Source organism: Brienomyrus brachyistius, chromosome 1, assembly GCF_023856365.1.
Source record: "Brienomyrus brachyistius isolate T26 chromosome 1, BBRACH_0.4, whole genome shotgun sequence".
Lineage (NCBI taxonomy): Eukaryota > Metazoa > Chordata > Actinopteri > Osteoglossiformes > Mormyridae > Brienomyrus > Brienomyrus brachyistius.
The window spans coordinates 46,885,614-46,912,431 of NC_064533.1; the positions used below are offsets into that span (position 1 = coordinate 46,885,614).

General features: G+C 42.9%; 2 protein-coding genes and 1 long non-coding RNA gene across 5 annotated transcripts; 2 read left to right on the forward strand and 1 right to left on the reverse strand.

The window, feature by feature from the left end:
- Positions 1–729: 729 nt before the first annotated feature.
- On the forward strand, positions 730–11,166 carry cnga4 (cyclic nucleotide gated channel subunit alpha 4). 2 transcript variants are annotated; one of them, XM_049009296.1, is made up of 7 exons: positions 730–1,004; positions 1,261–1,362; positions 1,489–1,595; positions 2,805–3,634; positions 4,151–4,316; positions 4,446–4,805; positions 10,899–11,166. In XM_049009296.1, exons 1-7 carry the CDS (start codon positions 895–897, stop codon positions 11,003–11,005), a joined length of 1,782 nt encoding a protein of 593 aa, XP_048865253.1. In that variant the 5' UTR covers positions 730–894; the 3' UTR covers positions 11,006–11,166. The 2 variants fall into 2 exon arrangements, with proteins under 2 accessions (XP_048865253.1, XP_048865242.1); XM_049009285.1 differs by lacking the exon at positions 10,899–11,166 and having other exon boundaries at positions 4,446–5,577.
- An 8,204-nt stretch (positions 11,167–19,370) lies between these two features.
- Positions 19,371–22,971, forward strand: LOC125739369 (helix-loop-helix protein 2-like). Its single transcript, XM_049009415.1, has 2 exons — positions 19,371–20,027; positions 21,159–22,971. Exon 2 carries the CDS (start codon positions 21,193–21,195, stop codon positions 21,559–21,561), a length of 369 nt encoding a protein of 122 aa, XP_048865372.1. The 5' UTR covers positions 19,371–20,027; positions 21,159–21,192; the 3' UTR covers positions 21,562–22,971.
- A 145-nt stretch (positions 22,972–23,116) lies between these two features.
- LOC125739397 (uncharacterized) lies at positions 23,117–24,529 on the reverse strand. 2 transcript variants are annotated; one of them, XR_007397132.1, is made up of 3 exons: positions 24,463–24,529; positions 23,911–23,972; positions 23,117–23,687 (listed from the first exon to the last, which is right to left on the reverse strand). It is a non-coding gene; the product is annotated as an uncharacterized LOC125739397 (long non-coding RNA). The 2 variants fall into 2 exon arrangements; XR_007397133.1 differs by having other exon boundaries at positions 24,376–24,496.
- Between the last annotated feature and the right edge of the window lie 2,289 nt (positions 24,530–26,818).

Consider the following 26,818-nt stretch of genomic DNA (forward strand, 5'->3'; position numbering starts at 1 on the left):
GCTTGTCTGTTTTTCCGACCCAGTTGTAATACTGTGAATTCATTTTAGCTACATTACATACATATATAAATATGTGTAATGTATGAGGAAAAGGAGACGGTTTTTTATTTGCAAAAAATCTTATTTCCAGTATATTGAAATACATTTAATACTTACATTCATATGCAAGCTTACGTTTGATTTAATATATAAATATTAGCCGAACATTGTTCCATGGGATATTTATCTAAAGAGTTAATAAATAGCAAACCGGTTCTGTCTGCAGTACTACAACTATCACAACTCATTGACATTAATGGTTCGATATCCCCATTTGTTAACTCTGTCTCCCTGAGCTCTGATAATATGCCTGACTGACCAGCAGACCTACACTGACCACAGACCAAAAACGAATCCTAATGGATTAGGACCTAGTCCCTGTTCAGTTTGAATCACACAATTATTTACATAATTTAGATTAATTTCTATGTATTCTCTTCATAAATCCTTTATTGTGGATCTCAATACATTTTATTCCTGGAACATGAATGTTTTGTTGTTTATATGCTGAAACTGAAAATGCAATAAAATGTTTGCAGCCAACTCCTTTTCTCCAGAATTATACCTAGAACAGTTCTAAGAAAGGGAACCAGCTGGGGGACTCGTTCCTTGGGGCATGCGCCTGTCTGTGCCGCTATGGAAACAATGCTCTTTGGGATTACAGGTGAGCACTGTTGTCGTCATAGAGATGGAGGCATGTGACCAAACACCTGGCATCACCATTGTGCATGCAAGGCACCCCCAGGCTGGCATTCTCAGCAAAGAGCTCTGCGGTAGACACATTTGCGGGCTCCTAGTGCACAACGTTGGGGCTAAGGTCACCTTGTTGCACGGCCAGGGGCTTTTGAAAGCGGGATGAGTCGCTGGAGAGAGCTACTGCGGAGGCAGGTCATGCAAAAGGTGGCAGAAGAGAAAGAGGAGGGAAAGAATCGGAAAAATCTGTTCGAGGTCAAAAACAAGCTGAAGTGAGTAATAATGAAATGAGTACATCATACTGACCTGTATCTTGTGACGTTAATCTAGTTTACTGTAAAAACATTGGCTTGCTTATTAATCACTGAATACTCTGTAGTGATCTGACATGTGAAAAGTGCTTTGTGTCTAACCCGTCTGGTCAAATTCCTCTGGTCAAACAGGCCCTTCAAGTTATACAGATAATTAGCAGCAAAACATACTGCTCTGTATTGCTTCCATTTCTTCTCTTGGACCATGTGTGTACAGCTGGAAAGAGTGGATAGTTGACCCATCAGAAGAGTATTATTATGCCTGGCTCCAGATCATGGTGTTTCCTGTGCTCTACAATTGGGTGATCATCATCTTCAGGTGTGACAGAGGTCTTCACATACTCAAATGTTCTTGGGGGAGTATAGTTGAGTAGAAATATGAAGTGGTACAGAGACTCAGTCAAACAACAGAATTGTATGAACTAACACCTTTATTGTCATGCAGGACTTGTTTCTATGACACTGACTATAACTACCTGGCAGTATGGCTCACCATTGACTACATATCTGACCTCCTCTACATGGCGGATATTATAATAAAGTTCCATACAGGTAAGGTCACATTCCATAGGGGCCCACACAGGGCAGAGGGCAGACCTGACTGAGTCTGTGCAGAAGCCAAATTGCTGGATGATCTTATCAGCCAACCCTCCTGATCGTCAGACCAGTGCTATTAGTATAGTAGAGAGGAGAACTACCTGGAAACAGCACCAGACATGCTGTCAACCCTTATTTAATGTGTTTGTATTGATCGGTGTTTCAGTGTCAGAAATCCACCAGCTATATTGCTTTTCAGTTTGGTGGAGGCTTGAGGGGACTCTTATTTGAGCAAATCATTTACACTTTGAAGTAAAATCTTTAATTAACAATCATGAAAATTAGATGTGTTGTCAGAGTTTTAATGCTGAAAACCAGATGTTTCTAAATATTTGGCAATGGCCCCCTTAAAATACGTAATACAGAATTTATTCTTTTTCATTTTTAATGAGTCCTTATTTATAGGGTTAATTCATGTACAAATATTAGTAAATATGTTTTCTCCTGCGTACATTTCAGAAATAATTAAAGACATTGTATTTCGCACAATAAACTGAAGATACTTAAATACTGAGATTCAAATTTATCGCAAGTCCTCAGGTGGCATAAAGTGATTGAAGTCTCAGACTTTCTCACCTCTATATTTGCTGATGCTCGGTAGCATGGGCCCTGTTCTGGCAAGGGCAAGACGGCCAATCGCCCAGGGTGGCGTCGTTCAGGAAGTGCCAGGGGGTGCCCTCACATCAGTGTCAGATAGTGGCACAAACGTGCAGACCGCTGCTGTCGCTTATCCGAGTGTCAGTTATTTCAATAACTGGAATTTTAATTAATATTCAAAGACATCCAAGTGCATCTGAGAGCTGTCTCCTAGGGCACTGTCTTGTAAGGATCGCTAATTTCATTTCCACTGTAAATTAAATTCTGTTAGCAATCTCAAATTCCTATTATTCTCGCATTGGGGTATCAAAGTGAAAAGTTAACCTGTTTCATAAGGTGTATTATTATCAGTAGTTGTAATCATTTATTTAATTGTTTAGTTAAATTAAAATTTTGCATATTAGAATAATAGGTGATTCTGCCTAGGAGGTTGACCTTTAAGTTGTTTTTTGTTATCATTCAGTCACACAAATCAGAGTGTATGTGGAATCCTGGTAATACCATGCACACACCCCTACACTGGAGCCCGAAATGCCACTGTGACCATGCTGATGTCGCCCCCTTCAGGGTATCTGGAGCAGGGCATCCTCGTGCGTGACCTAACACGCCTGCGGCAGCATTACATGCATTCCTCGCACTTCCTGTGGGACGTGTTGTCAATCCTGCCCACTGACCTGCTGTATTTTCGGCTGGGCATCCACTGCCCACTGGTGCGGGTCAATCGCTTTCTGCGTTCGCCCAGGCTGTCAGAGGCCTTTGACCGCATGGAGACCCGCACATCCTACCCGAACATCTTCCGCATCTCCAAACTCATGCTTTACATTTTTATACTCATCCACTGGAACTCCTGCCTCTATTTCGCCCTATCCGATTACATCGGCTTCGGCTCGGACCCCTGGGTGTATCCGAACATCTCCGACCCTGATTTTGCTTCCGAGCGCAGGCAGTACTTCTACAGTTTCTGGTTTTCCACCCTAACCCTCACCACAGTGGGGGACACGCCGGACCCCCAGCGTGAAGAGGAGTACCTGTTCATGATCGCTGATTTGCTCATTGCTGTGCTGGTGTTCGCCTCGGTAGTGGGCAACGTGGGGAGCGTGATCGTTAACTTGCGAGACCAAGACAACGTCTTCTTCCCCAACCACGAGCTGGTGAAGAGCTACCTGCGGAGCCGGCGTATTGACAAAGAGCTGCGCAACCGCGTCAACAATTGGTATCAGCATCTGCACATCAACAAGAAGATCACGCGGGAAAACGAGATCCTGCAACAGCTGCCTGGTCGTCTACGCACAGCGATCGCTGTCAGCGTACACCTGCCCACTCTCTCCAAGGTCACCATCTTCCAGAACTGCGAGACCAGCCTGCTAGAGGAATTGGTTCTGAAGCTTACACCCCAGGTAAAGCCAAACCACCACCACAGTGGGTGATACACTGAGGTTGACTCCATAATCACTACATTTTTACACCTACTGTTAAGTTCAACAAAGCACCCAACTGATGACACCATTCCACTATTAGTAGGATAGTACCTACTTCCTAGCATAATGCTACATGGTCACAGCTAATCAGGGCAGTCATGGAGCAGGTGTAGCTTCAGCATGACTGTGCTTCTAGCTCCATGAGAATGTGCTACTACTTGCATGTGGTAGTTGTACTTACACAAAGTAAAAGGAAAAATGTTTGGTTCAGAAAGACAACTAATCAGATTGTAAAGGACATGGGTCCGAACAACTAGAGGAGGTGGGACCAACCAATCACATGTCTTGGACCCACCTCCTTAAGTTGCTTGGGCCCACCACCTCTACAATCTGATTGGTTATCACTCTGAACCAATCATTTTTTCCTTTTGCCCTCAGAACAGTTTTGTATATGTAAAACTCCCATAAGCTTGCTGCTCCCATCTCTCGGTACAGGTGTACAGCCCTGGGGAGTATGTCTGCAAGAAGGGGGATGTAGGCCATGAGATGTACATCATCAAGGAGGGCAAGCTAGCGGTGGTGGCCGACGATGGCGTCACACAGTTCGCTGTGCTGAGCGATGGGAACTTCTTTGGAGAAATCAGCATTCTCAACATCAAAGGTAAAGCATGCTTTTCTGAAGAACATTTGACATGCAATTCTTTAGAAACACACCATAGGTGTAGTTTATGCTGATTGTCTTTAATAGATGTGCTGGAATGTTAGTTGCCTGAATGATTTCTTCTCCAAGGAAACAAATCTGGCAACCGGCGTACGGCAAACATCCGCAGCATTGGCCACTCAGACCTTTTCAGCCTGTCCAAGGAGGACCTGACGGAGGTGCTAGCCGAGTTCCCTGCAGCTAAGCGCCTCCTGGAGGAGAAGGGCCGGCAGATCCTTACCAAGATGGGCATGTTGGAGGACACAGCCACAGGTGACGGCAACCTGAAAGAGGAGGAGAAGATAGAGCAGAAGGTGGAGAACTTGGAGAACAGCTTGGGCAACCTGCAGACCAAATTGGCACGACTCATGGCTGAGCTGGAGTCCAGCGCTCGCAAGATGGAGGCCAGGGTGCATCAGCTGGAGAAGGAGATGGAGGAAGAATGTTCAGGTGCAGAAGCGAGTGATGAAAGAGAGGGGAAGCAGACGGGTGGCGGAGTTGAGTCTGAGGAAGGGCAGCTGCAGGAAAGAGGGTGTATAAAAAGAACATTGAAAAAACACTAGTTGAAGGCAACGTAGAGCACAACGGAGTGTCCACTGATGAAAGAGAAGGCAGGGCTGTGTCTTCTGGAATGGAGAAGACAGAAGGGAAAAATGGAGCGGATAGTGTGGAGGAGGGACACCAGAGAAACACATAACATTCAGAACAACTCTGATAGGTGTATATATTATACTCATCGTTTATACTGAGAAGACAGTAATAGAAGACAATAATGTTCTTGCTTCCAGTTTATTCAAATTAATTTAATGTATACATAATATATAATATATTAAGTAAACTGAGAGAAGGAAATCGAGGACATTAAAAAGCGAACAAGAAGCAGAACTCAGGGAGTTTGTGCACCAGAAGCTGCTGGAAATTGCAGAAGTTTCATAAACGGGAAGGATATGTAGCATAAAGGGATGAGTCTCTTAGTTTAAAGTGAATATTTTGAAAGTTGTCAGATTGTAAAAAGGGTTGTTTTTTGTTTTTTTTTAAGCCTTATTCCGAATGGTAATGACAAAAAAAACCCAAACAGGTGCCTCGTCATTTTCATAATATTACCACTAGATGGCAGGAGACAATTACCTTTCGAATGACGGTCTGTAAAATAATTTTTTTTTTTTGAGAAAGGTTTTGGGCGTAATCCAGTTCATTCATAGAAATTATATATCTGCAGTCATATGTAGTCCTACGTGTGATTTAATATATATTAAACAAATGGCAGTCAAAGTTGTTTGCCAAACTTTAATATAATTAATTTAATTAATTTAACCACGTGACGTGCTATTTGTAGTAGTGGAACAAAACTCCGTGATCGTTCGGTATACCCACGTGTTATCCCTGTCTCATTGAGCTCTGATTATATGCCTGACTGACCAGCAGACCTACGCTGACCACACACCACACTTCCCTGTTCATCTTGAATCACACAATTTGCATAATTTTGTTTAAACAGCAATGCGTGCGATTCACTAAATAGTAGTAGGACATGTTGCGTACTTGAATATACGCTCTCACTACAGTCTATATCATTAACTCGACAGACCCTGTAAGTGTTGTGTTTTCTGTCCGTATAGTTATACTAACTCGGTAAACTCAATGTCCACTTGTGAGATCTGACTTTGGGAGTCAGTCGGGGATGTTCCCGCTCACCTTAGACCCATTAAACTTTAGTTAGAAGGTAAAGCGCATCTGTATCTTCTGCTCCCGTGCAGCATAAGGAACATGCAGTATCTGTCTGTAGAACTGTGTTGGGATCCTTTGCATTATATAATGATACAGTCCTGGAACAGAAGCCTCTTTAATTCTCTCATTCTCAGCACATGTAGGGCGAGTGCAATATGACGGAAAAAACGTATTGTGGTATGCAGTGTGCGATTATATAAGGAAAGTAATTTAATTCTAAAATCTAAAACGGCTGAGATAACTATACTATTCTTTATTTATAGAAATGCAGCGGAGCGTATAAACCGGAGTCATACATGTATTTATTGGTTTGATCTTGTCCCGTTTGTGCCGCCCCGCGAATCTCCGGGTTCCGGTGTGGAGACTCTGTTGGGTCTCTTTGCTGCAGTTCCGCTGGCATCCGGAAGACACCCGGTACTTTCTCCTTTATATGACCGGTAATAATTTCTCGGAATTAAGCGTACACCAAACATCCCGTTGTAGCAGATGCGTCTTTGTCCAGCTGCAGTGGTTGGCGGCTGTCGGTGCAAGTGTGCCGAGCACCTCACCCCCATGACTGATTATAGTTATTGTTTGTCTGTCAGGTGCTGTTGTAAATGATATACATTCGCAATAGATCCCAGCTTTATTGGCGCGGCTGCTAGGATGGGGATCCAGCTGTCCGCGGGCCTCGAACCATCGCGGAATTAAATCAGCGCGCTGCTTCCCTGTCCCGAGTGACAGAGAGTAATGAGTCCAATACCTACTGTAACGGGGAATAACGTGGCCCCCGCCAAGGGACGAGCTTCATGCTCCTCATCGCCCGTCATCTCCTCACCTAAATAAAATCATTTGGTAAAACCAAAGTTAACCCGCTTCTTTGACAACACTAGTGTGCTCTATTAATAATTTTAATGATTTTGACTGCCTTTCAGCTTTATATCGGAAACGGCGTGTGTTAAATTTGTTAATTACGCTTGATGTTGCCTGAACTAATTTCTCTGTATGACAGCAAGCACAACAACAAGTCATAACTGTATAAAAAAACATGTAATCATATGTGAAAAGTTTTTTGGTCAGATATTAATCAGATGGGTTTCGGAGCGATGGTCCAGGGTGTTGGCCAGTAGGCTCGACGCGGCTGTTGGGTTCGATTAATCCTGGCTCCATCACTCCTCATTTTCTATACCCAATAACATCAATTTACACAGTCTGATATTATAGAAACAATAGCAGAAAAAGCGAGCCGGAGAGCCGAGGAGAGAACAGATGGCGCATAATTGGCTCGTAGAGGAAGCCAGGGAGTCAATTTTTACAGGTCCAGGGGGAGATGCTATTTCAAAAGTGCAGGTGCGTTTGTTTTGATCAGAAATGGCCTGAAGGAGCCATCCGAAAAATATTCATCAGTCGCACATTAGGAAAGAGTTTCACAAAAGCACGATTACTTTATTAGCGCACGCCTGTGTACTTTCATTACGCCAAAGGAGATGATTCAGGCGTCAAAGGATGGACAGATGAAGACGAAGTTCATAAGGATGGATATCAAATTGTCATTCACCAATTAATTTTTTATTTCTTGCCACTCCAGTTAGTAAAATATCTTATGAGTCTAGACTTTGTACTGTATGCTTGAAATAAAAATACAACACAAAATAGTCAAGGCAATTGAGTTTAATCTGCAATTATTTCCTGAAAGTAAGGCTTTGTAGATCTACAGATCGACGCAAATGACGGGAGTTGAAGACTGAACGGGGAAAAGGCTTTTACAATAAAAAAGCTCAGCTGCCGATAAAATGAGAATCCCTGGATGACGCTCTATTTGTGCGTATTCTTAAAATAGCCCTAACCCTGACCGACGACCCGTAAGTACTTACGATTTGCTTGTATGATGCTTGAGACTATTTGCCTTGAATTGACCCCTTAAAACAACTATTTAACTATTATTAAATTATTGCTCTCTGCTACCAAAAAAACTGAAAATGTAAATGTTGCAAATCAACCGACGTGTGGCTGTAAATGTCTATTTGACTATAACGATATATTGCATATATAGATATATACATACGCACACATAAAAAGAGAATGGTGTGATTTTCACTGGATTATGATAGTAACGTTTACGGCTAGATTTGAGCCTGCTCCCTTCTGGTCTGCTTGTCCGATAGGGTAACCGCACTACTCAACACTGCTGCCTCCTATATCGGACTAATAAATTACAGCCCATCTCGCTCATAACGTCGAAAAAAGGGTTTGATTTAGCTTGCAGCTGTGCCCCAGGGTTACCTAGCAACAGGTCCTGCCCTGATGAAATGCATAAGGTAGAGGAGCAGCTAGCCGAAGTCTGGGGGTGCAGATGGAGAAGAGTTGAGATTGAAGCATCATCTCTATTCCCCGAGCCTGATAGATACAGAAAGCATTCAGATTCAGCCCTATTTGAAGAGAGGGGATGAAGTGCAGGTGCTTCAAAAGGCTGTTTGGTGCTTGCCTTTGACTTCTGTACTCAGATGCTGACATAGGAGAAGTTGGTCCACATCTACACACGTTGGTTCAGAAGATGTGTCTGGAAGCGTGCAAATGTGTCTGCATTTATCGGCGTGTTTGTGAGTGTGTATCTTTGTGTTCATACACGCCTGTGAGTCTGCATCAATAAGGGTCTGTCAGTGAGGAAATTGTTTTGTTTGTTTGGGTCAGATACAAGGTATTTTAAAGTGAATAATCTCTTCCTCTGATAGAATAATCTTTCTTTTAATAGCGCAAGAGCAAAAGATACAACAGTTAAATAACAAAGCTGACAGCAATGGACGTCGGAGTTCTTTCGTTTTAAACACACGGCATGTTTTTGTTCTTTAAACCAAATAGAAAGAATTTTTTTATGCTTTCTAAAAACAAATATGTTTCATACATTTAAAAAATACATTTTTATGCTTTTTAAAAGGCACTTTGACAGAAGGCTGAGTGCTGTTGTGTAAATCGTGACCTTTTTGAGGATAGATAAACCTCTAGTTTTGGGGGGGGGGGCATATCTATTCAAAGTTTGCGGTATCATGAAAATATGCGCTTATAATAATATGGAAGGATTTTCCCATTTACTTGTGGAACAGTGGGTTAACCTTAGAGCCTCGGGCACAGTGAGTAACATGTGCTCTGAATGAAGGGACGCGCTGTATGGTGGACTTTGCAAAGCACAAATCAGGGCCAACTCAGCCAAGGCTGTCTCTGTGTACAGTGCCACTGCACCGACAGCACATCTTCATGTAGTGCGGAGTCCAGTGCCAATCAACAAAGGGCAGAAACAAACACACACACACACACACACACACACACAGACCTGTACTCCACTATCTTTGTGGGGACCGTCCATTCATTTCTATGGGCAAAACCCTAATCCCAACAATGACAACCTTAACCCCTACCCAGCCCTAATCTTAACCCCACCTAACACACACACACACACTCACAGTCACATTCTGTGCGCTTATTAGAGACCCCATGTCTTTGGTCCCCACGTTAAAATAACAGGTTTTAATTACACTGTGGGAACATTTGCTCCCCACAGTCTAATGTGTACCTGGACCACACACACACACACACACACACACACACACACACACACACACACACACACACCTCATTGTCTTCTCTTCCATTTACCCTGTTTTCTGTTGATGCTTTTATTTAGGACCAGGAAACTAGGAAAACAGGACTAATTTTGGTGAAACAGGCTCTCATAAGGAGTTTAGACTCTCAAACAGGGGCTCCTGATCCCCTTTCCATGGCCAGTATTCCACAGAATGCTGACCGTTTTGTTCAGGGGTTGGTTAATTAACTATATGAAGTGTATATATATATATATATATATATATATATATATATATATATATATATATATATATATATATATATATATATATATGCTGATCAGGTGTGAAACAATGGAAATGGATAAACAGGCAAAATCTCACACCCTGATCGCCAGTTTTCCTCCCAGTACCTTCTCTCACTCATCCTGTATTTTACGGGACAGTCCCCTATTGAAAAATAAAATGCCATGTTCCATTTTGAACCATCACGAGACACAACTTGTCCCGTAATTTGTATCCACCCCTACTTGACAATTAAAAGAATTTTGCAGACAACAAAAGGTCGGGAATCTATACTCTACACAGTAGACGGTCCCATACTGTATATTTTTCCTGACTGACCCCCCCCCCACGTGTCACACTTGACTGACACACCCAGGGTGACACTGCACCGTGCAAAATCTGCATTGCAGTGAGGTACTCATGGCATCTCAGAGAGGCTCTTGAGGTTATAAGATGAGTAAAATCTCGTAGAAAGCACACGATGTCAATGCTGAGGAGCTCAGGTCTGATAAACAACAAGGTGCTTGTTGCCCATCCTTCAGAAACAGGAATGTAATTTATCTGTGTGTGTCTTATCAAGCTGCCTGGTATTAGACAGGCCCTGCCACTGGGGGGCTTGTTTGCACAGTTAATCACGGTGCACAGAGAAGCACCCGCCGTGTCACGCCTATCGTCACTCTCATCTGGCGTCGGGACGCCTGATGCGTGAGAAAAGGAAGCCGAATCCAACATATAAAATATTTAGCATCTTCAGATTGCATTCGCTTCAATTTTCAAAGCCATTTCCGAGGCAAACTGCCCAGGAGGTGGGAATACAGAAATGGGAGGATGGGTTCCAAGCCAGTGGGTGTAGCGTGAGCCTCCAGCACATCAGGCAAAACAAACAGTCAGCATTTACCCACCTCAGTGCCAACATTCCTCTCCCCATCTCTGTCTACTCTCTCATCTTCTCTACCTTCTCCTCACTTCCCAGCTCCTTATCTCTTTGTTTTCCTCTCCACTCTCACCCCCTATCCTGTCTGCAGAGACATCGGAGGGACATGGATACCCTGGCAGATTCAGGGGTCCCAGTATTTATAGAATCAACAGAATACAAAAAAATACTTGTGTGGTGAATGAATACTATCCAATGTAAAGGATAATGTACGTACTACCTGTGCCTAAACTCAATTGTATGGCGATATCATATTACAATATCACATCACAATATGTGAAATATCCGTGAGTAATATAGTGATTTCTAAAACAATAAAAGGAGATGAAATTACCCTAAATAAACTATATGCCAAACAGAAATTGTAATTATTTATCAATATTACCTACCATTGTGTCAAATAAGTTGGTGGTGTGTCAACAGACAATGCAGTGTCGACAAATGCGGCATGCACATTTTATTGCACACATGTGCATCGTGATGACGGTGCTGAATCGACACATATGCAGCACTGCGTAGTTCTTCAAACTTTCCGCCATTAACCACAAGCTAGGAACAGATTCTCTGAGACACTAATGGGTGGAGTGCCAATGAGAAAGGGGCAACACAGATACGCACCTTGGGTTGGCTGTGAGGCCAGTTGAACAGCTCTTGGTTCACCCCACGAAGGTCAGCAGTTGGTATATTCCAGATAGCTATGTTGTGCACCTGACTGCACTGGAACAGCTGATCCTTCAGGGTACCAGGGGGACTCTCTTGGGACTGAACTGCTGCTTGGAGCCCTCTGTTATTCTCCCAGGTTAAAGTGTTTTCTGCCTGTAAACATGCTGCTGTACTGCTCTTTTCTGCCCCTGGGGTAAACACAGATTTCTGCTTGCATGTGCAAGACATCTGCTTAGTTAATGAGGATGGGGGTTTTTGGAATACAGTGTCTTTATATTAACTATATATACTCTTTCTTATTATCCCCTAACCCCCCACCCCATATACAGCATTTCCCATAATCCTTTATACTCTGTACATTCCATTTCCCACAATGCTATTAGTCCTTGTGCACTGTTTCCCATAATTGCCATACTCCCTCTACTCGCTGTTTCCCATAATCCCCTTACGCTATGTACACAGTATTTCCCATAATCCCTTTACATGGTGAACACTCCATTTCCCATAATCCCCGTAACTCCTTGCACAGACGGTCTCCTGCATTTCCAGATGCAGAAAAAGTGAAGGCAGGGATATAAGTTAAAGCGGCTGCTGCAGGACTACAAAAAAAAAAGGCAAGGTGACCAGAGCTTTCCAGTTCCCACAGTCTGTCTGTTACCTCCACACTGCTCTCATGCTACGTTGCATCCGCATTAATAAAACAAGTTCCTCAAAGCATGTTTTCTGCAGCAAACAGCAACAGTAAAGAGGGGCCTTGTCTGTGGTTGAACAGGCATCCGTAACGGACGTTAACAGCTCTGATTAACATTCATTTGCAGCTCCTGGCTTCATGATGATTTCACATCGATTCAGCTGTAATGACAGCAGGGAGCAGTTTATGGGAAACGGCAAGTTCCACCTGCCGTCTGTTAAATGATATGTTTCCATTATAGTGTTGGCATATTTTACTGATGGCAAATTAATTAGGATTGGATGGGGAATCTTTTTATTTATGACCAACAAATGATTAATTTGTTTTTACACCATTGTGTTCCCTTTCCCACCCGATCTCTCTTCTCCTGTCCCTCGCTCTCTAACCTTCCACCATTCCTGTTCCTTCTGTCTCACATTTCTTGTCCATCTCTACACTCATAACGACACTTAAAGGAACAGCAAAGGCATACATAAACGAAGACATAATCACACAACCGTTTGCACAAACTCACACCTCTGTGTGACGAAGTCAATCACATAAATGATAATGGCTGTTTGAATGGAATTAAATCTTTTAATGACTCCCCAAAAACTGGCCTGTCAGTGATAATGTTCAGCTCCAGACGGCTGGAATCAGCCTGACCTGATGCCTTCTCTGGTACTCTCAATCCCACCCCCCCCCCCTCACTACACACACGGGGGGTGGATTTCAGTGTCTGAAACAGGGGGCTGAGATAGATCTCTTTGGCCAGTGTCAGTTGTTATTAATGAGGCACAGAGACAGTCAGCCCCAGGTGTAAGACTTTTGGCGGCAGGGATTAAGAGTGGTGACGTTATGTTGTCCATGCGACCCCTAAGGCCAAACATCCCAAAGTCACTGACACTTAATCTCTGCCCAGCTGAAGTCCGGTCCTGTCCTTTCAGTACACTGAGGTCGCCTCTACTGCAGAGTGCGTGCTGCCGATGTCATTAACAGGCACAAGCAGGTCAAGGATTTCTCACCGTGCATCAAGACTGGCTGAAGATCTTCATACACACAAATTCTTCACTTCTAAAACCATGAGGAGATATACTCAAAACTGGCTTAGCTGGTTCACTTTGGCCTGACCTTCCTCACCCCCTACTCGTACATTTGCACATCCTCTCTGCCATGCGAGGGGAGCCACTAGAGATTTTGGACCCCAACCCAGACCAATCTAATTACGTTCCAAATGTTTTAAGGCCCCTGTCACTCGGGGGCCCTTGGAATCATCCTAACTTACCCCGTTTGTGATGCACTTGGCCGCAGTACCTGTACGTTGCTGTGGTTCTCCCCGGGAAGCATTCGGAGGTTTCAGTAAAGAATGAGATCTTCCGGTCTCCACTGTGCTTCTATGTAGCCATATAGAGTTTAACAGTTTGGTGGTTATTCATACACCAGTACATACAGCAGCATTACTGCGCGAGTCAGATGTATTTACTGGCAATAGGCCCTGGAGGAGTACATCTTACATGCAGCTGTCCTTGGATCCATTCTTCAAATGATGGATAATATCTATGGCTGAGCAGTGACTGCAGAATAAATATGCCCTTTTGTGTGGCTTAGATTTTGGGCTGGACGCCTGTGATGTGAGATGAATGTTCTAGAATATGGCCAAGCTCAGGGCTAGAAAATGGAACACACCCTTTTGGAGTGGATTGTAAACTTAACACCTTAGTCCTTTCACACAGAGTATACATCAACTATAACACTCCGTAATCCAGTTATGCAGAGCGTGCAGTAACTAAGACACACTCTGACACTCTTAAACAAAGTATACTTTTACTATAACATAACCCGCTTATGAATTGACTGAAATGAAATGGGGGGGGGCACACGATTCTCTCAGAATCGAATGGCTGTTGTAGCAAATGGATTTGAACATGGCCGACACCGACGTCCTGGTTAGGTATTCAGCAGCGAAACCCTCATCCAGCCTATTGAGATCTTTGTTTGAAAGGCAGAGCAGAGGTTTAGCGTATCTCCATTACAAAAATATCAGTACAGGGGGGTGAAATCAGAATAATTCATTTTTTGATTTCTATTGGGGAAGCCAGTCGGCTCCAGGGCAGACAAGTGAATTATGGTCTGATTATTCTGTATGTGTTCAATAAGAGCCTGCAGACTGGACTGAGAACCAACAGCTGGCTTTACGCTTATAAATGAACTAGCAGATGCCATAGGATAGTTTGGGGCAACCGTGCCCCCCCCCCCCCCCCCCCCCCAAGGTCTGACATCTACATGAGTTGAGTTGGGGCGGGGGCGGGTTTATCAACTGTTCACCAATACAACTTGGGACACAGGCAACTGTACCATGACATTCGTGTCAAAATGTGCTTTGCAGTGCAGTGTCGAAGCCAGACGCAAATGTGCAGACACATCCAGGCCATTCATTAAAACCGAAACGTCTGACTTAAAAAAGCTCAATTATTATTTACACCGGGGGAAAAAAAATCAGACCCAGATGTTGACCAGTATCATAATTTAGTGATAGCAGTCCTCAATCAATAGTCAGCCCCAAATCACCAATAAGTCCTAAAAAAAATCAATCGTAAATTACCGTCAGCCAACAGAGTGCAAACATTTTCCATTTACTATGTATTTCCATTTCTTTATATCCTGATTATCCTGTCACTTTCATTCCCTCTACCCTCTTTCTTGGCTTCCGTGACCCTCGTAGCCATAGCGACAGTGCTGATCGATCTTAAGCCACCTGAAAGCAGAATCTCAGAGAGGAAGATGACAGCAGATGGTGACCTGCCTGCAAGGTCCCTCTCTGTGGGGGGGAGGCATGCATGGTGCAAGGGGTGTATGAAAGGAAAGAAACCAGGAGGAAACTTCAATAAAACTCGAAATGCATTCTTAACATTATTTTCAACAAATTAAAATAGATGTTTCCGGATGTTTCCGGATGCTCCCCATAACCTCAGCAGTGTCTGAGCACTTAGCTCCACCTGCAGAACATCCTACTCTGCTACTAAGACAGGGGTCTACCAGTGCTTCTCTAAGTACACAAGAGTTTTATTTGTGCTGTGTGTTCACCCCCCCCCCCACCCCCAATTGAGAGCACCCACCCCCCCCCCCCCTCAACTTCACTCAGCCACCACTTTTCATTACCAATAAAAATAATCAAGAAGGGTTTAGTCCAAATCTGGATTCGCTACTTAGACGTGCCGCGGGGGGGTAGTTAAGACAATTCCTGAGGCCTCTGAGTGACAGGGGCTATAAAAAAATTGCAGCATGATAGGTTTGGTCTGGGTTCGGAACCCAGTACATCCCAAGATATCCAGCGGGGACTCAATTGCCAGTCACCAATTACCTCACTGAAGCTCCCAGACAGGCCAACAGTGAATGAACTTCTGTCACTCGACTGGGAAAATGAAGCGGAGCAGAAATCAGAATCATGTGGCCTGTTTCTTTGTCAGACAAGACCCTAATAGACCTGCTGAGGAAACAGAAGGCTCCCCCATGGCTGTAAAGACAGATAGACACCTATACAAGACAGGCAGCGAGTGAACTGAGATAAGGGGGTACAACATCACACTCCAGATGGTGCTCAGACTCTGTCACTTCTGGCTGGCCCGGCATAGAAGGATAACCCTTCCATCGAAATGTCCACACCCACCTGATGCCCAGCAGCCCTGCCAACCTCAACAGTCCTGCACAGTGACACTCAGGTGAATGGTCGGCCGTCTTCCAGCTAATTACCAGGAGGGGTCAGCACCTCAATCCCACCATACAGCAGGTGCACAGGGATAGATACCCAGATCTTCCCCTGATCCTGGATTGGACAAACACACCTGGATCCATCCCTGGTTCTGGGTAGAACAGGCACACCTGAACCACACTTTCATGCAAGCACACACAGAGAAGTAATGACCGGCTTCCTCTACAGCACCTGGACGATCCTCTATAAGTTTGTCCCACACTTCTCGCCGTAGCTAAGGCAACAGACAACTTTCTGTTTCCTTAAAATCTTAGACAACAGACCTAAGCAACAAATGTCCCACAGAGGAGGTGATGACTGTAACTGGCGTGGCTATGTCTGTGCGATGTTCTCCCGATAAAAGCATAACTACCCTGTGATCAGGCACGTAGCAGCTCCTGGCTTGTGCCTTTTTAATTAACAAGATTTCACAGTGCCACTTCGCAATTCCCCTGGTCCTCACAGCTCACCAGCGCTTTGAGCTTCACCGCAGAAGATGAGGCCGAGTCCTCGGGAGACACGCGTTTCTTTGGAAAAGCCGCTTCGGTCCCAGTTATCACATTAAGGACAACTCAGTAATATTCCCTTTGCTCCAGACAGTGAGAAAAACACCTTTCATTTCAATTTTGGAAACTCCAATCCTCTAAGTGACAGAAGGAGGGACAGGGTGATTATAACAAGGAAAACTGTGTGCCTGTATGTCTGCCTGTATGTCTGCCTGTATGTGTGCCTTGTTTCGATGTGTTTCAGTTTATAATTTAATCGTGTACCATTTCATTTCTTAATTTCTTTCTTGCACTGATTATTTTTAGTATGAACGATAATTTCGTTTGCTTGTGTCTATGTGACAGTTGTTTTTGTTGTTGTTTGTGTGTCTGTGCAGTGATGACAGTGACAGCGGTGGGGGTGCTGTCCCACGCTCACAGAGAAAACGCCCCAGGCTCAGGGCCCCTCAAGAGACAGCCCACCTGGCATGATTCCCCCACCCACACACACCCCCTTTTGCCTGAATGACAGCCTGTCCCAGTGCGAGAGTGAAGGACCCCAAAGGAGCCGTCCAGGGCTTTGCCTGTCTGAAATGTGCCTAGGACATAAAACCAGAAGTGAGTGCCTCCACCCAGCTTAAATGACCTCTGGATAAACATGGGGTCCCTCCTGATTCCTAAGAATGTACATAAAGACTCTGAGAAAGTGTAGAGTCCCTGCCTGAGTGGCACATGACTTTCAGTGCAGATGTGTGAGAAGCATCAGATGGTATGAGATGGAGATTTTTTTTTGGGAGGGTGTGAGGCTGCCGCATGAACACACACACACACACGGCAGCACAAACACACACCAGCATTCTGCAGATCCTTGCTTCTTTGTTTCAGGTTATTTTAACAATAATGCTCTTCACTCCTCTCTGTCACATCCAGAAGGTATCGCAGCATTTCTCCAGGGTATGACAAGCAGAACGTTATCCCAACACCACTGTAGAAATTCAAGAAAGGTGACCTATCTACTGAAAGTGTGAATGCAACCAAGCGTGGGCGGGCGTTCGCCGGGGGCCGACCCTCACCCAGTGCCCGTGCAGATAAGCCACAGCTAAGGACAGTGAGAGTTCTCTCTGTAGCATAAACACACAGGAGCGGACGTGCACAGGTGGACACTCTCACACAGACATAGACCTCTGCAGCTTTCCGTCCACCGGGTGACAAGGTGACAAATTCCCCCATTTTCTGTACGGACCATCACCAGCTGTGGTGGTGGGGGGGGTGCATGCTCCACTGGGCATGGAGGTGGGGGGGGGGGGGCAGGCTGAGGGACAACCAGACTGTGAAGGAGGGCAACACAGGGACAGCATGTACAGACCAGACACGGACATAGAGAGAGACCCTCACTGGGAGATCTTCTGTAAGAGACACACTATTAGAGACCAAGAGGACGAAACCAGCTATGGAAGATCAGACTTGGGACGGCGGAGTCGTTGTGCACTACCCAGTGTTTGATCCCAGCACACGGTCCCACCTTTGAAGCTTGCTGATCTTACAAGCTTCACTCTGAACTGGATACTATATGTGTGTATGTCTCAAATGAGAGAGGGCGAGACATGCCCAAGCAGTGTATCACATTTGTGTAAATGGCAAATTAAGCATTGTTTCATTGTCATATCATCATTTCATATACAAAATTAATATACCAAGCAAAGAAGTATTTCAGGAACGGCCTTGTGCTGAACCTGATAGCTGCTACACAGCTGGCATGTCTCTATCCAGGCCACTCAGCCCCAGGTCCGACCGAGTCATGTCACAGGCTGTCCTGCTCATTCCTATAATCAATCTGCTGGGAGGAATTCATTCAGCGTGTGCATTCTGCATAGATAAATAGAGCTATATGTCTGCATAAAGCTTTCGGCAGACGCATGCAGATAATCACATTAAAGCAGAAAGACACACGTGGATAGTTGCACACATACAGACACAGCCCCCCACTTCAAATAAAGTCACTCATTGCAAAGCTATTTGTACGCACAGATAGTCACGAACATACAGATAATCACCCGTACAGAAAGTCATGCACATGCAGACAGATGACATACAAAAACATACTGATAGTCACACAGATAGTCACATTCACAAATCTGTGGTGTGATTCCAAATGTACAAATTTCAAACAGGACACTTACACAGCAGGCTGTGTAAAGATGTGAATGGCTTGTATGGGCCCAGAAGACCATCTGTGGTCCCGGGAGTGATCACACATTTTATATTAAATAAACGTATTTCTGAATGGAAAAAAATGTATTCATCGATTTGTCTATTGACCCCTTTAATTGCTTATTAACGTAATGACAGATGAGTAAATTGCGGAGTGTGAACGGTTCGTCCAAATTATGACGCAAACAAATACAGCTTAAATACAATGGGGGGGGGGGTTCGACAGCGTCACCTGGCGTCGATAACTAAAACACGCAGATTGTCACCTGACGGTACGTTTCACCAGGCGGAGTAGCTGCTGTATTTCGTAGGTATATAGGGAATGGTTATGTGTCATCGGATAGCCTTCCAGCAATTAAACAAGTCTAAGGCATGTCGCCATGAACCCCTCCATATATTGTTTACTCTGCCGTCAAACTTTTCAACAAATTTAAAACTTTCAGATGAAGTTCTAAAGAAATAATTTCAAGTTTTATTATAGTCAGAAGAATTTGAAATACTTCTGACTCAGACAACGTCAATAACTCGCCGAGTGACAGTTCCCGGCGCCTGACTTGCACGTCTTCAATGCAAAGTAGTCTTCCTCCTAAATTATTATTTATCACATAAGAGGAAAAGGAAATCCGCCCTGCAGTAGGCTATCTTTGGCGGAGTCGCGCTATTGGTGCCCGTTTCCGAAATACGGGCGGAGGGAGGGAGTGGAGGGTGAGAAGGAAGGAGGGGGGGCTGAAAACAGGCAGACAATACGTTTGCACAAATGTATTCCGTCCCTCCGTCACTCCTATTGCGCTTTATTAGGGAGCATCGGTTTGCATTCTGCTCTGTACTGAACGCAAACTGGACTGAACAACAGCAGACCAAAACCGAGAAGGCAGGCAGAAATCTTTCCAGCTACGTTCGTCTCCAGAAGGAAGCTTCTGCATGCGTGAATGTGGATGAAGTCTTACCGATCTCCCACCTCCAGAAGAACCGAGAAATATCTGCACTTTGCTTTTGATGTTATCTCTCCGGCTGTCTCCTATTGTTATCCAGGTCGGAGACATCAGGCAAGACTTTCAAAAGATTTTAAATCAGCAGACAACATTCATTCAGACTTGCTTCATTCAAAAAAATAGCATCAAGAACAAAAAAAAATCAACAAATGCAATAAGTGCAAAAACCGTATAACTGGAAATAAGAAACCGAAGACTAGAGATTATTCTGCTTTATTCGATATAAAGCACATTTAAAGCCTTAAGCAAAAGTGATATGGCATTTTCACGGAGAGTGTTATGATGTCACTCGAGATGTACAACTGTAAAAGATCCCAAAGCCAACTCGTGTGTGTGTCTTAAGACCTACCGCCCAGGTAACTTCTCCAAAGATCTGGCTTCTGTCACCAGCCTCTTACGGTGAGTTCAAATCATTGCGCAAGACAGCCGCGTGTTAACGTCCAGAAATGAGTCGCATTCCTTTAATTACTACATGGATATTTCTGTGCAACGAATGTTGAAAGGAGAGAAATTCTCCGTGATTTAAAAAAACCTACCTTAATATATATATATATATATATATATATATATATATATATATATATATATATATATATATATATATATATATATATATATATATATGTGTGTGTGTGTGTGTGTGTGTGTGTGTGTGTGTGTGTGTGTGTGTGTGTGTGCGTGTGTGTGCATAGTGTCGGCCTGTAATTTAAAACTGCCCGGAATTTCACTTATATGGTATTGCACGTTTTACTAATTATATCCGATAACAATAAGTGATGCTTATACATTTTCATTTAAGAAAAATTCTGACAATCTTTTCAGGATGCAACAGATTGACCCACGTTTTCCTGAGTGTTTTCCGATTCTGTTCGTGTTCTAAGCCCTTCTTGCTTGTTGTGTGTTTCTGGATTTAATACGAATTTCATCCAGAAATACTATGTAAGCCTACAAAATAGTTTAGAATAGGTTAATAGGTTAGAGTATTCTGCACGTGGAACGCTACATATCGAAATCGAAATCGGAAGTAGGAAACTTCCGAAAGAAGTTTGTCTCACATTTATATATGTGTGTGTGTGTGTGTGTGTGTATTTGTATAATAAACAAAATGTATGAATTTGCATGCTTAAAAAATGCTACACCGATTGTGCGTATTTCTGTCAAATTCCGGCAAATGATTCAAACTGTTCTTTTTGCTTTTCGCTTATACAGCATACCGTTGTTAACAAATATACAGCATTAATTAATTTTCAAACTAAGGAAAGGTGTTTAATTAAAATAATTTAAAATATATTAATTAAAAATAATGAACGACAACGATGAAGTGGTTACTATATAAGTTAACGGGACTGCGTAAAGAGTTATAATGTCCTGATAGGTCAGCTTTCAAATACTTACCTTAAACAAAACGATCGTTCACATATCTCTACTTTTATTCATGCTTTAAGCGTTTACATTCACTATTGACACGACCAGGTTTCAATTGTGCTTTCAGTTACATTCAAGTTTTTTTTAACTGTTGTTCCATTTCAGCTTTTCCGCATTTAAGTTGGGAAACAAACTGAAAATGATGCTGAGTCCAGAACAACCCGACTCCGACCTGCACTGGGGCCAGTCAGATGCCGAGTCGATAATAAATGATATGAAGGTCGGGTGCGTGTCCGACGAGGCGCTGGATGCCGAGGGGAAGACGCGGTCCATAGCCCCGCCGACTCTAAGCAGGGAGGAGAAGCGCAGGAGGCGACGTGCCACAGCCAAGTACCGCTCAGCCCACGCCACCCGGGAGCGGATACGAGTGGAAGCCTTCAACGTGGCCTTCGCCGAGCTGAGGAAACTGCTACCCACCCTACCGCCAGACAAGAAGCTCTCCAAGATCGAGATCCTCCGGCTGGCAATATGCTACATATCGTATCTCAATCACGTCTTGGACGTTTAGAGTTTCAATAGACTTTAAGTCGATTTTTTTAAATAAAGGAAAGTGTACAATAATAGCATTTTCAAAAAGAAAAGGGAAAAACTGGAAGACAATGGGTAAATGAATGCTCTTATTATTACAACTGACCGACGTAGGGCTTCCACAACCAGAGGGGCATGAGAACCTGGAACCTGGAAGCACGAAGACAAACTTTCACGGAAATTTTAGTTTGAATTGCAAAATGTCACAAATCCATTCACAATCCGCAGTGCAAAAGACACGAAAATTCGGTTTAAAACGCGATACTGCAATAATTTAACCTAATAAAACAGATGGTCTGTTGTGTGTACTAGAAAACAAAGCCAGTCGTTTGATAAAGATGTGCGTACTGTATAAAACGTGTATACAATAACAGTAGCGCCTTTCAAAATTCCGTAAGTATCTTAGATACAGGACTAGTCCTGGATGACAAAATGACCCGTCTAAAGCTGAACTAAAGTATACTATAGCTGCTTATTTGTGTGTAATATGAAGTTTTCCTTCCTAAAAGGGGAACTTCGCATAAGTGCCACTTCCTTGTTTCAAGTCGTGACTTTAATTATTTTTGAATATTTATCTATTTATTTATTTGCCTGTTTGTTTATTTATTTGTTCGTTTATTTATTGATTTACGGTTTGTTTTTGTGTTTATGCCAATGTCTTTTATAGATAACTGCTAACGTATATATGTATTGTAAATTTTTGCATTTAGGTAGGCCTATAATTATTTATATCTCAAATTATGATGTTTGACTAAAAAGTGACGTTGCTCTTCAATCGCACTTTTCAGTGACAGCTCCCTGTTGGTATGTTGTAAATGGATCTGTACGTCATGACGTTTATTTCTGTAACGGTCTTTTTTAATGTCCACGGTAAAAAAAAAAAGAGCACTTCGTTTTGAGTAGCGCCCTTAGGTGTATCGTATGAACGTTTGTAGTTTTCAGTGTTAAGGGGAGGGGGCTCGGAATGATAAGAAAAACGTCATTTTCCCCCTTAAACCCTTAGCTTTCGAGATGTGCTGGCGCTGTAAAGCACCACGTCAGAGATAAAATGCAGAAGTAAAGAGAGCGCCTTATCATGTGACGTCACGGCGAGATCCCCAGTGCTGCGACCAAAAACGATTTCTCTTTGGCTTATGTTTAACTTATATGACTATTGTTTACATGCTGTTATTAGAAAGTCTTCTATTTGTGTACCCGCTCTGCTTTGAACCTCTTATACAAGATCTAATTTTATAGTGATATGAATATCCAGCATCCAAAGACTGCTTGTATTTTCAGGGGTTTAAGGTGTATTCGTTACCCTGTAGCACACATTTCGTTTAGCCGAGTAGCCTGCGGCTGGTTTCTACCGGACACGGTTTTTCATATCTTATTGGTAAGTTGTTTAGAAAAATAAATATTTAAAAATGAACGACTTCGTGATTCTTTGCAACTGAATACAGATTTAACAGTAGGCCTAGCTTTGCATGTATTAATGCGAATGAACAGTTAGCAGACATCATAAATTCGAATGAAAGCAATAATATTATCACTTATGCTTATTTATTCTTTATTGTCTCCACAACTTGAACATTGCGTAGTTCCACAACTAGGCCTACTTAAGTAAAATATTAGGAAACTGCTCTGACATGTAAAGTACAGCGGACATCAGCATGGGCTTTGATGCAGGAGTTATAAAACATTTCCCAGCACAAGTGTAAAATTACTTTATATCCCAGATAGCTACAATTATATGTAAATTATTTTCACGAACTTACGTGACGTCACAATTCCTCACGAGCTTACCGACGTCAGAGCGATCGGAGGATAAAAAAACTTTGAAGGAAGTCATGCTCATCTAGGCAAGAAAGAATGAGAGAAAATGAGGCGAGGAAGGGAGAACGAAGGTGCAAAGAGAAAGGGAAGAGAAAGGGGTGACAGAGAGAGAGAGAGAGTGAGAGAGAGAGAGGAAGTGAGGGAGAGAGAGAGAGAGAGAGAGAGAGAGAGATCGCCCATCCTTGTGTGCGGCGCTCCTCTTCGCTTTTGGCTGAAAGGCGCTTTCCCCAGAGAGGGGGCAGGTGTTGGTCCAGACGAGCCAAGACAACCAAATTACTGGCCGTCTGGCACCTCCCGTGGGAAAGAAAAGAGGGAGATCGAAATTTATGCCATGCAAAATTGCCGAGAGGAGCTGTGAAGAAACTGGAAGGTAGTGAAAAGTATTTGGCTACTGTTATTCAACAGAAACAACAACAAAACCAGCGATAATAAATAATAGCTGCAAAATGACATTAAACAGAACATAAATATTTACAAAGGATAAGACGGGTTTTTATACAATAAACACACGCACCTTTTAGCATTTAGCCTTCACCCTCAGGGCAAATCATTTAAGGGCGAACAGACTCTCGGGCTCTGCAAATGAGACAATGGTGCTTCAATGTAATGCTGACAGATACACATATAAATATTCCTCTTCATATCATTAACGCCATGGTTTCAGATTAATTGCAGCCCATAGTATTCTTGCCGTCAACGCCACAACCTCCTAAATATATTAATTGCGCTTCTAAAAAATCAGAGAAACCCGAGTAAATGTTTCTAAAACATAAATATACGAAAGATACTTAGACATACGCAACGCAGAACCCGCGGTGTGCTTTCAGCATTAAGACTATTCAGTTTGTAAATAAGTATAGGCTACGAATTAAGTTCACTAAAACAAACAGAAGTCAATTAGATCGCCGTCAGATCTCTTCACAAAGGCGATTTAAAATTATAAAAATAAACGTCTTCATACGACTTAATATGTTGGTACCTTTGACTATTTTGCAAAGCAAGAGTTCCATTAATCGTCTCAGAGCTTAATAATGGTTAATTATTTGTATGTGTACGTATGTTTTACCTGTACTTCAGTAGTTTGTAACCTAATGCGCTATGTTCTTTAGAGGTGATGAACCGCCCACCTCCCCAGGGACCCGTCACACACCCAGCAAGTTGCCTGGATCACCGAGGAATCACCGCAACTACCAGAAGAAAGCTTACCAAACATGATGGAGGAATGGAAATATAAATTAATACATAACGTAGGCATTGTACAGAAATCCCCCCGATAAGTTACGTAGCTTACTCTTATATACAAATACGGTGATGTTAACATCGTTTTCATTTTATCACAAATCTATTAAATGAGGCATGGTGGAGGGCGTAGATTAGTAGTTAGAGTCGTTAGAGAATAAAAATATAGTTAAACAATATGAACAAGGTTTTATAAACTTTGAAAGCACCTCTGGATCCCTCCAGTCAAGCTTAAATCGGCCCCTTTGTTCCCGGATGGTATTTTATCTGCTATTATAACTCATTCGGTAGCTGTTAATCCTTTATTATTATATAGCCTTTATGGTGATAGCAAAATGAACCTGACATTTAGGCGGTAATTTGAATACATTCTGTGGCAGAAATGAGCCTTCTGGTCTCTCTTGGGTCCAGATCTGTTTTTAGCCTAAGTAATGGGCGAGATGCCTGTTGTTTTACTGCGATGCCCCTTCGGGAAAAGCCATCGTGTATCGGCGATATAAATGCGGCAGCAACAGGCAAACCGGTGTATGTACGGGTGTGACTTCAGAACACTTTTAAATAACATCTCAACTCTAATGTGGATGTGCTTTTTGTATCTTGCTAATACTTTGATATATATAAGTCCTCAAATGACAAAACACGGTCGGTTTCTGTAAAATAAGCACAGAGATTTTTTTTTCATTTTAGGAGTAAATAATCCAGTCTAGTTTACATTAAGAAAATGTGTATTCTATGCAACGGTAATTGATTTTAATCCAAGGTGGGAGCAGCAGAAATCTGTTGCATCTCTTTCATGAAACTTTACCACTTAAAAACAGAATTGGAAGTTTTTTGTATAATCAGCACTTCTGTTACATTTTAATCAGTGAAATGATTTATGTGCAAACTGTTATCTGAGCTGTGAACTGGATGTCGTGATGAAACGTGTAACTGGAGTCAGCAGGTTACACGTTTCCAGTGTATTTTCCAGCGCACTCTCAGCTGTGCCTGTCCGGTGGTGGTCTCATCCTCTTTTGGGGGTTGCCATGACAGCATGACGGTCCCCCTTTGGCCTGCATACAGCACGCCTAGCCTGACATGTGGACACTTCCAGTATGTCTCCATCTGCAGACATTTCAAAAGTTGGTGTGATTCTACACACACACACACATCCTTTATGATGTGTACTCTGTCAGAAATAAGATATACGATCTCATCTACTGATTACTGGTTATATATGTAGATTTGTATATATTTTCAGTAGCCTATTTGTCCTGTCAATTACCTCTGAAAGAAATGGTACATCTTGCCTTGATTAAAACAAAATGTCAATTTTAGTATTTCGTCATTTCATTCTTGGTTGTAATTCTTAGACTGATGTTGAAAAGGCAAATATTTCCCAGAGACCTTTTAAAACTATTGGGAGATTGTCGCTGCTGTTTTGTCACTAAGAACAGCTAAGTGATCATACAGAAATCAATGAGGGACTCTTTTTGTGTCCAACCAGTGACTTGGTGTGAAGCAAGGAACCTGGATGCCGTTATATCATCCACCTTTGGACACCCCGAAAACCCCATAGGTGGAAGAAGCACTGGCATCGCACAGAAAATTGAAATTAACACCGCAGTTAAAATTAGTGGTTTATCGCAGCCAGGAGAGGAACAGCAAATGCGCTATTAAGCTGGAAAGCCTGAATCTCTGGGGAAGGATGGGGCTGTAATACTTCTGACTATAACTTCCAATAAAATCACATGTTATGTCCTCTGACCCCTTGGGCCAACTAGAGATTATTACATGGGAGTTGAATTAACACATGAGTAGGATAGGCCCCCATAAAATAGTGGGCGATCCATGTTTACATTAGGAAATCTGGCAGGAAATCGAGAGGACTTGTCTAGGTGGAGGAAATGGAAAGGAGGCAGCCTGGATGTGACAACGAAAATAACATTATCTATGGCAGCATGTTTTTTCGTGTATCGATAGCTATCTGGACACTGTTTCGTTAACCTTTACACTCACTCCAGTGCAACTGTAGTGTGTATGACTTTTTTTTTGTTAGATAAAATATTAAATAGATTTAATTGAAAATGAAGGATTTTGATTTATCGCTGAACTCTCCATTGTATCCCATGTGAAGATAATTCCTAGAAAATACCCATTTGCTCTTTCACCACCGGTCCACGCCAATACCCCCGCTCCCCCCT

Coding starts and splice junctions, on each gene's coding strand:
- cnga4 (XM_049009285.1), top strand. CDS start 895: ATGAGTCGCTGGAGAGAGCTACTGCGGAGGCAGGTCATGCAAAAGGTG. Junction 1,596..2,804: donor TATAATAAAGTTCCATACAG/GTAAGGTCACAT, acceptor CGCCCCCTTCAG/GGTATCTGGAGCAGGGCATC. Junction 3,635..4,150: donor TTCTGAAGCTTACACCCCAG/GTAAAGCCAAAC, acceptor CTCTCGGTACAG/GTGTACAGCCCTGGGGAGTA.
- LOC125739369 (XM_049009415.1), top strand. CDS start 21,193: ATGATGCTGAGTCCAGAACAACCCGACTCCGACCTGCACTGGGGCCAG.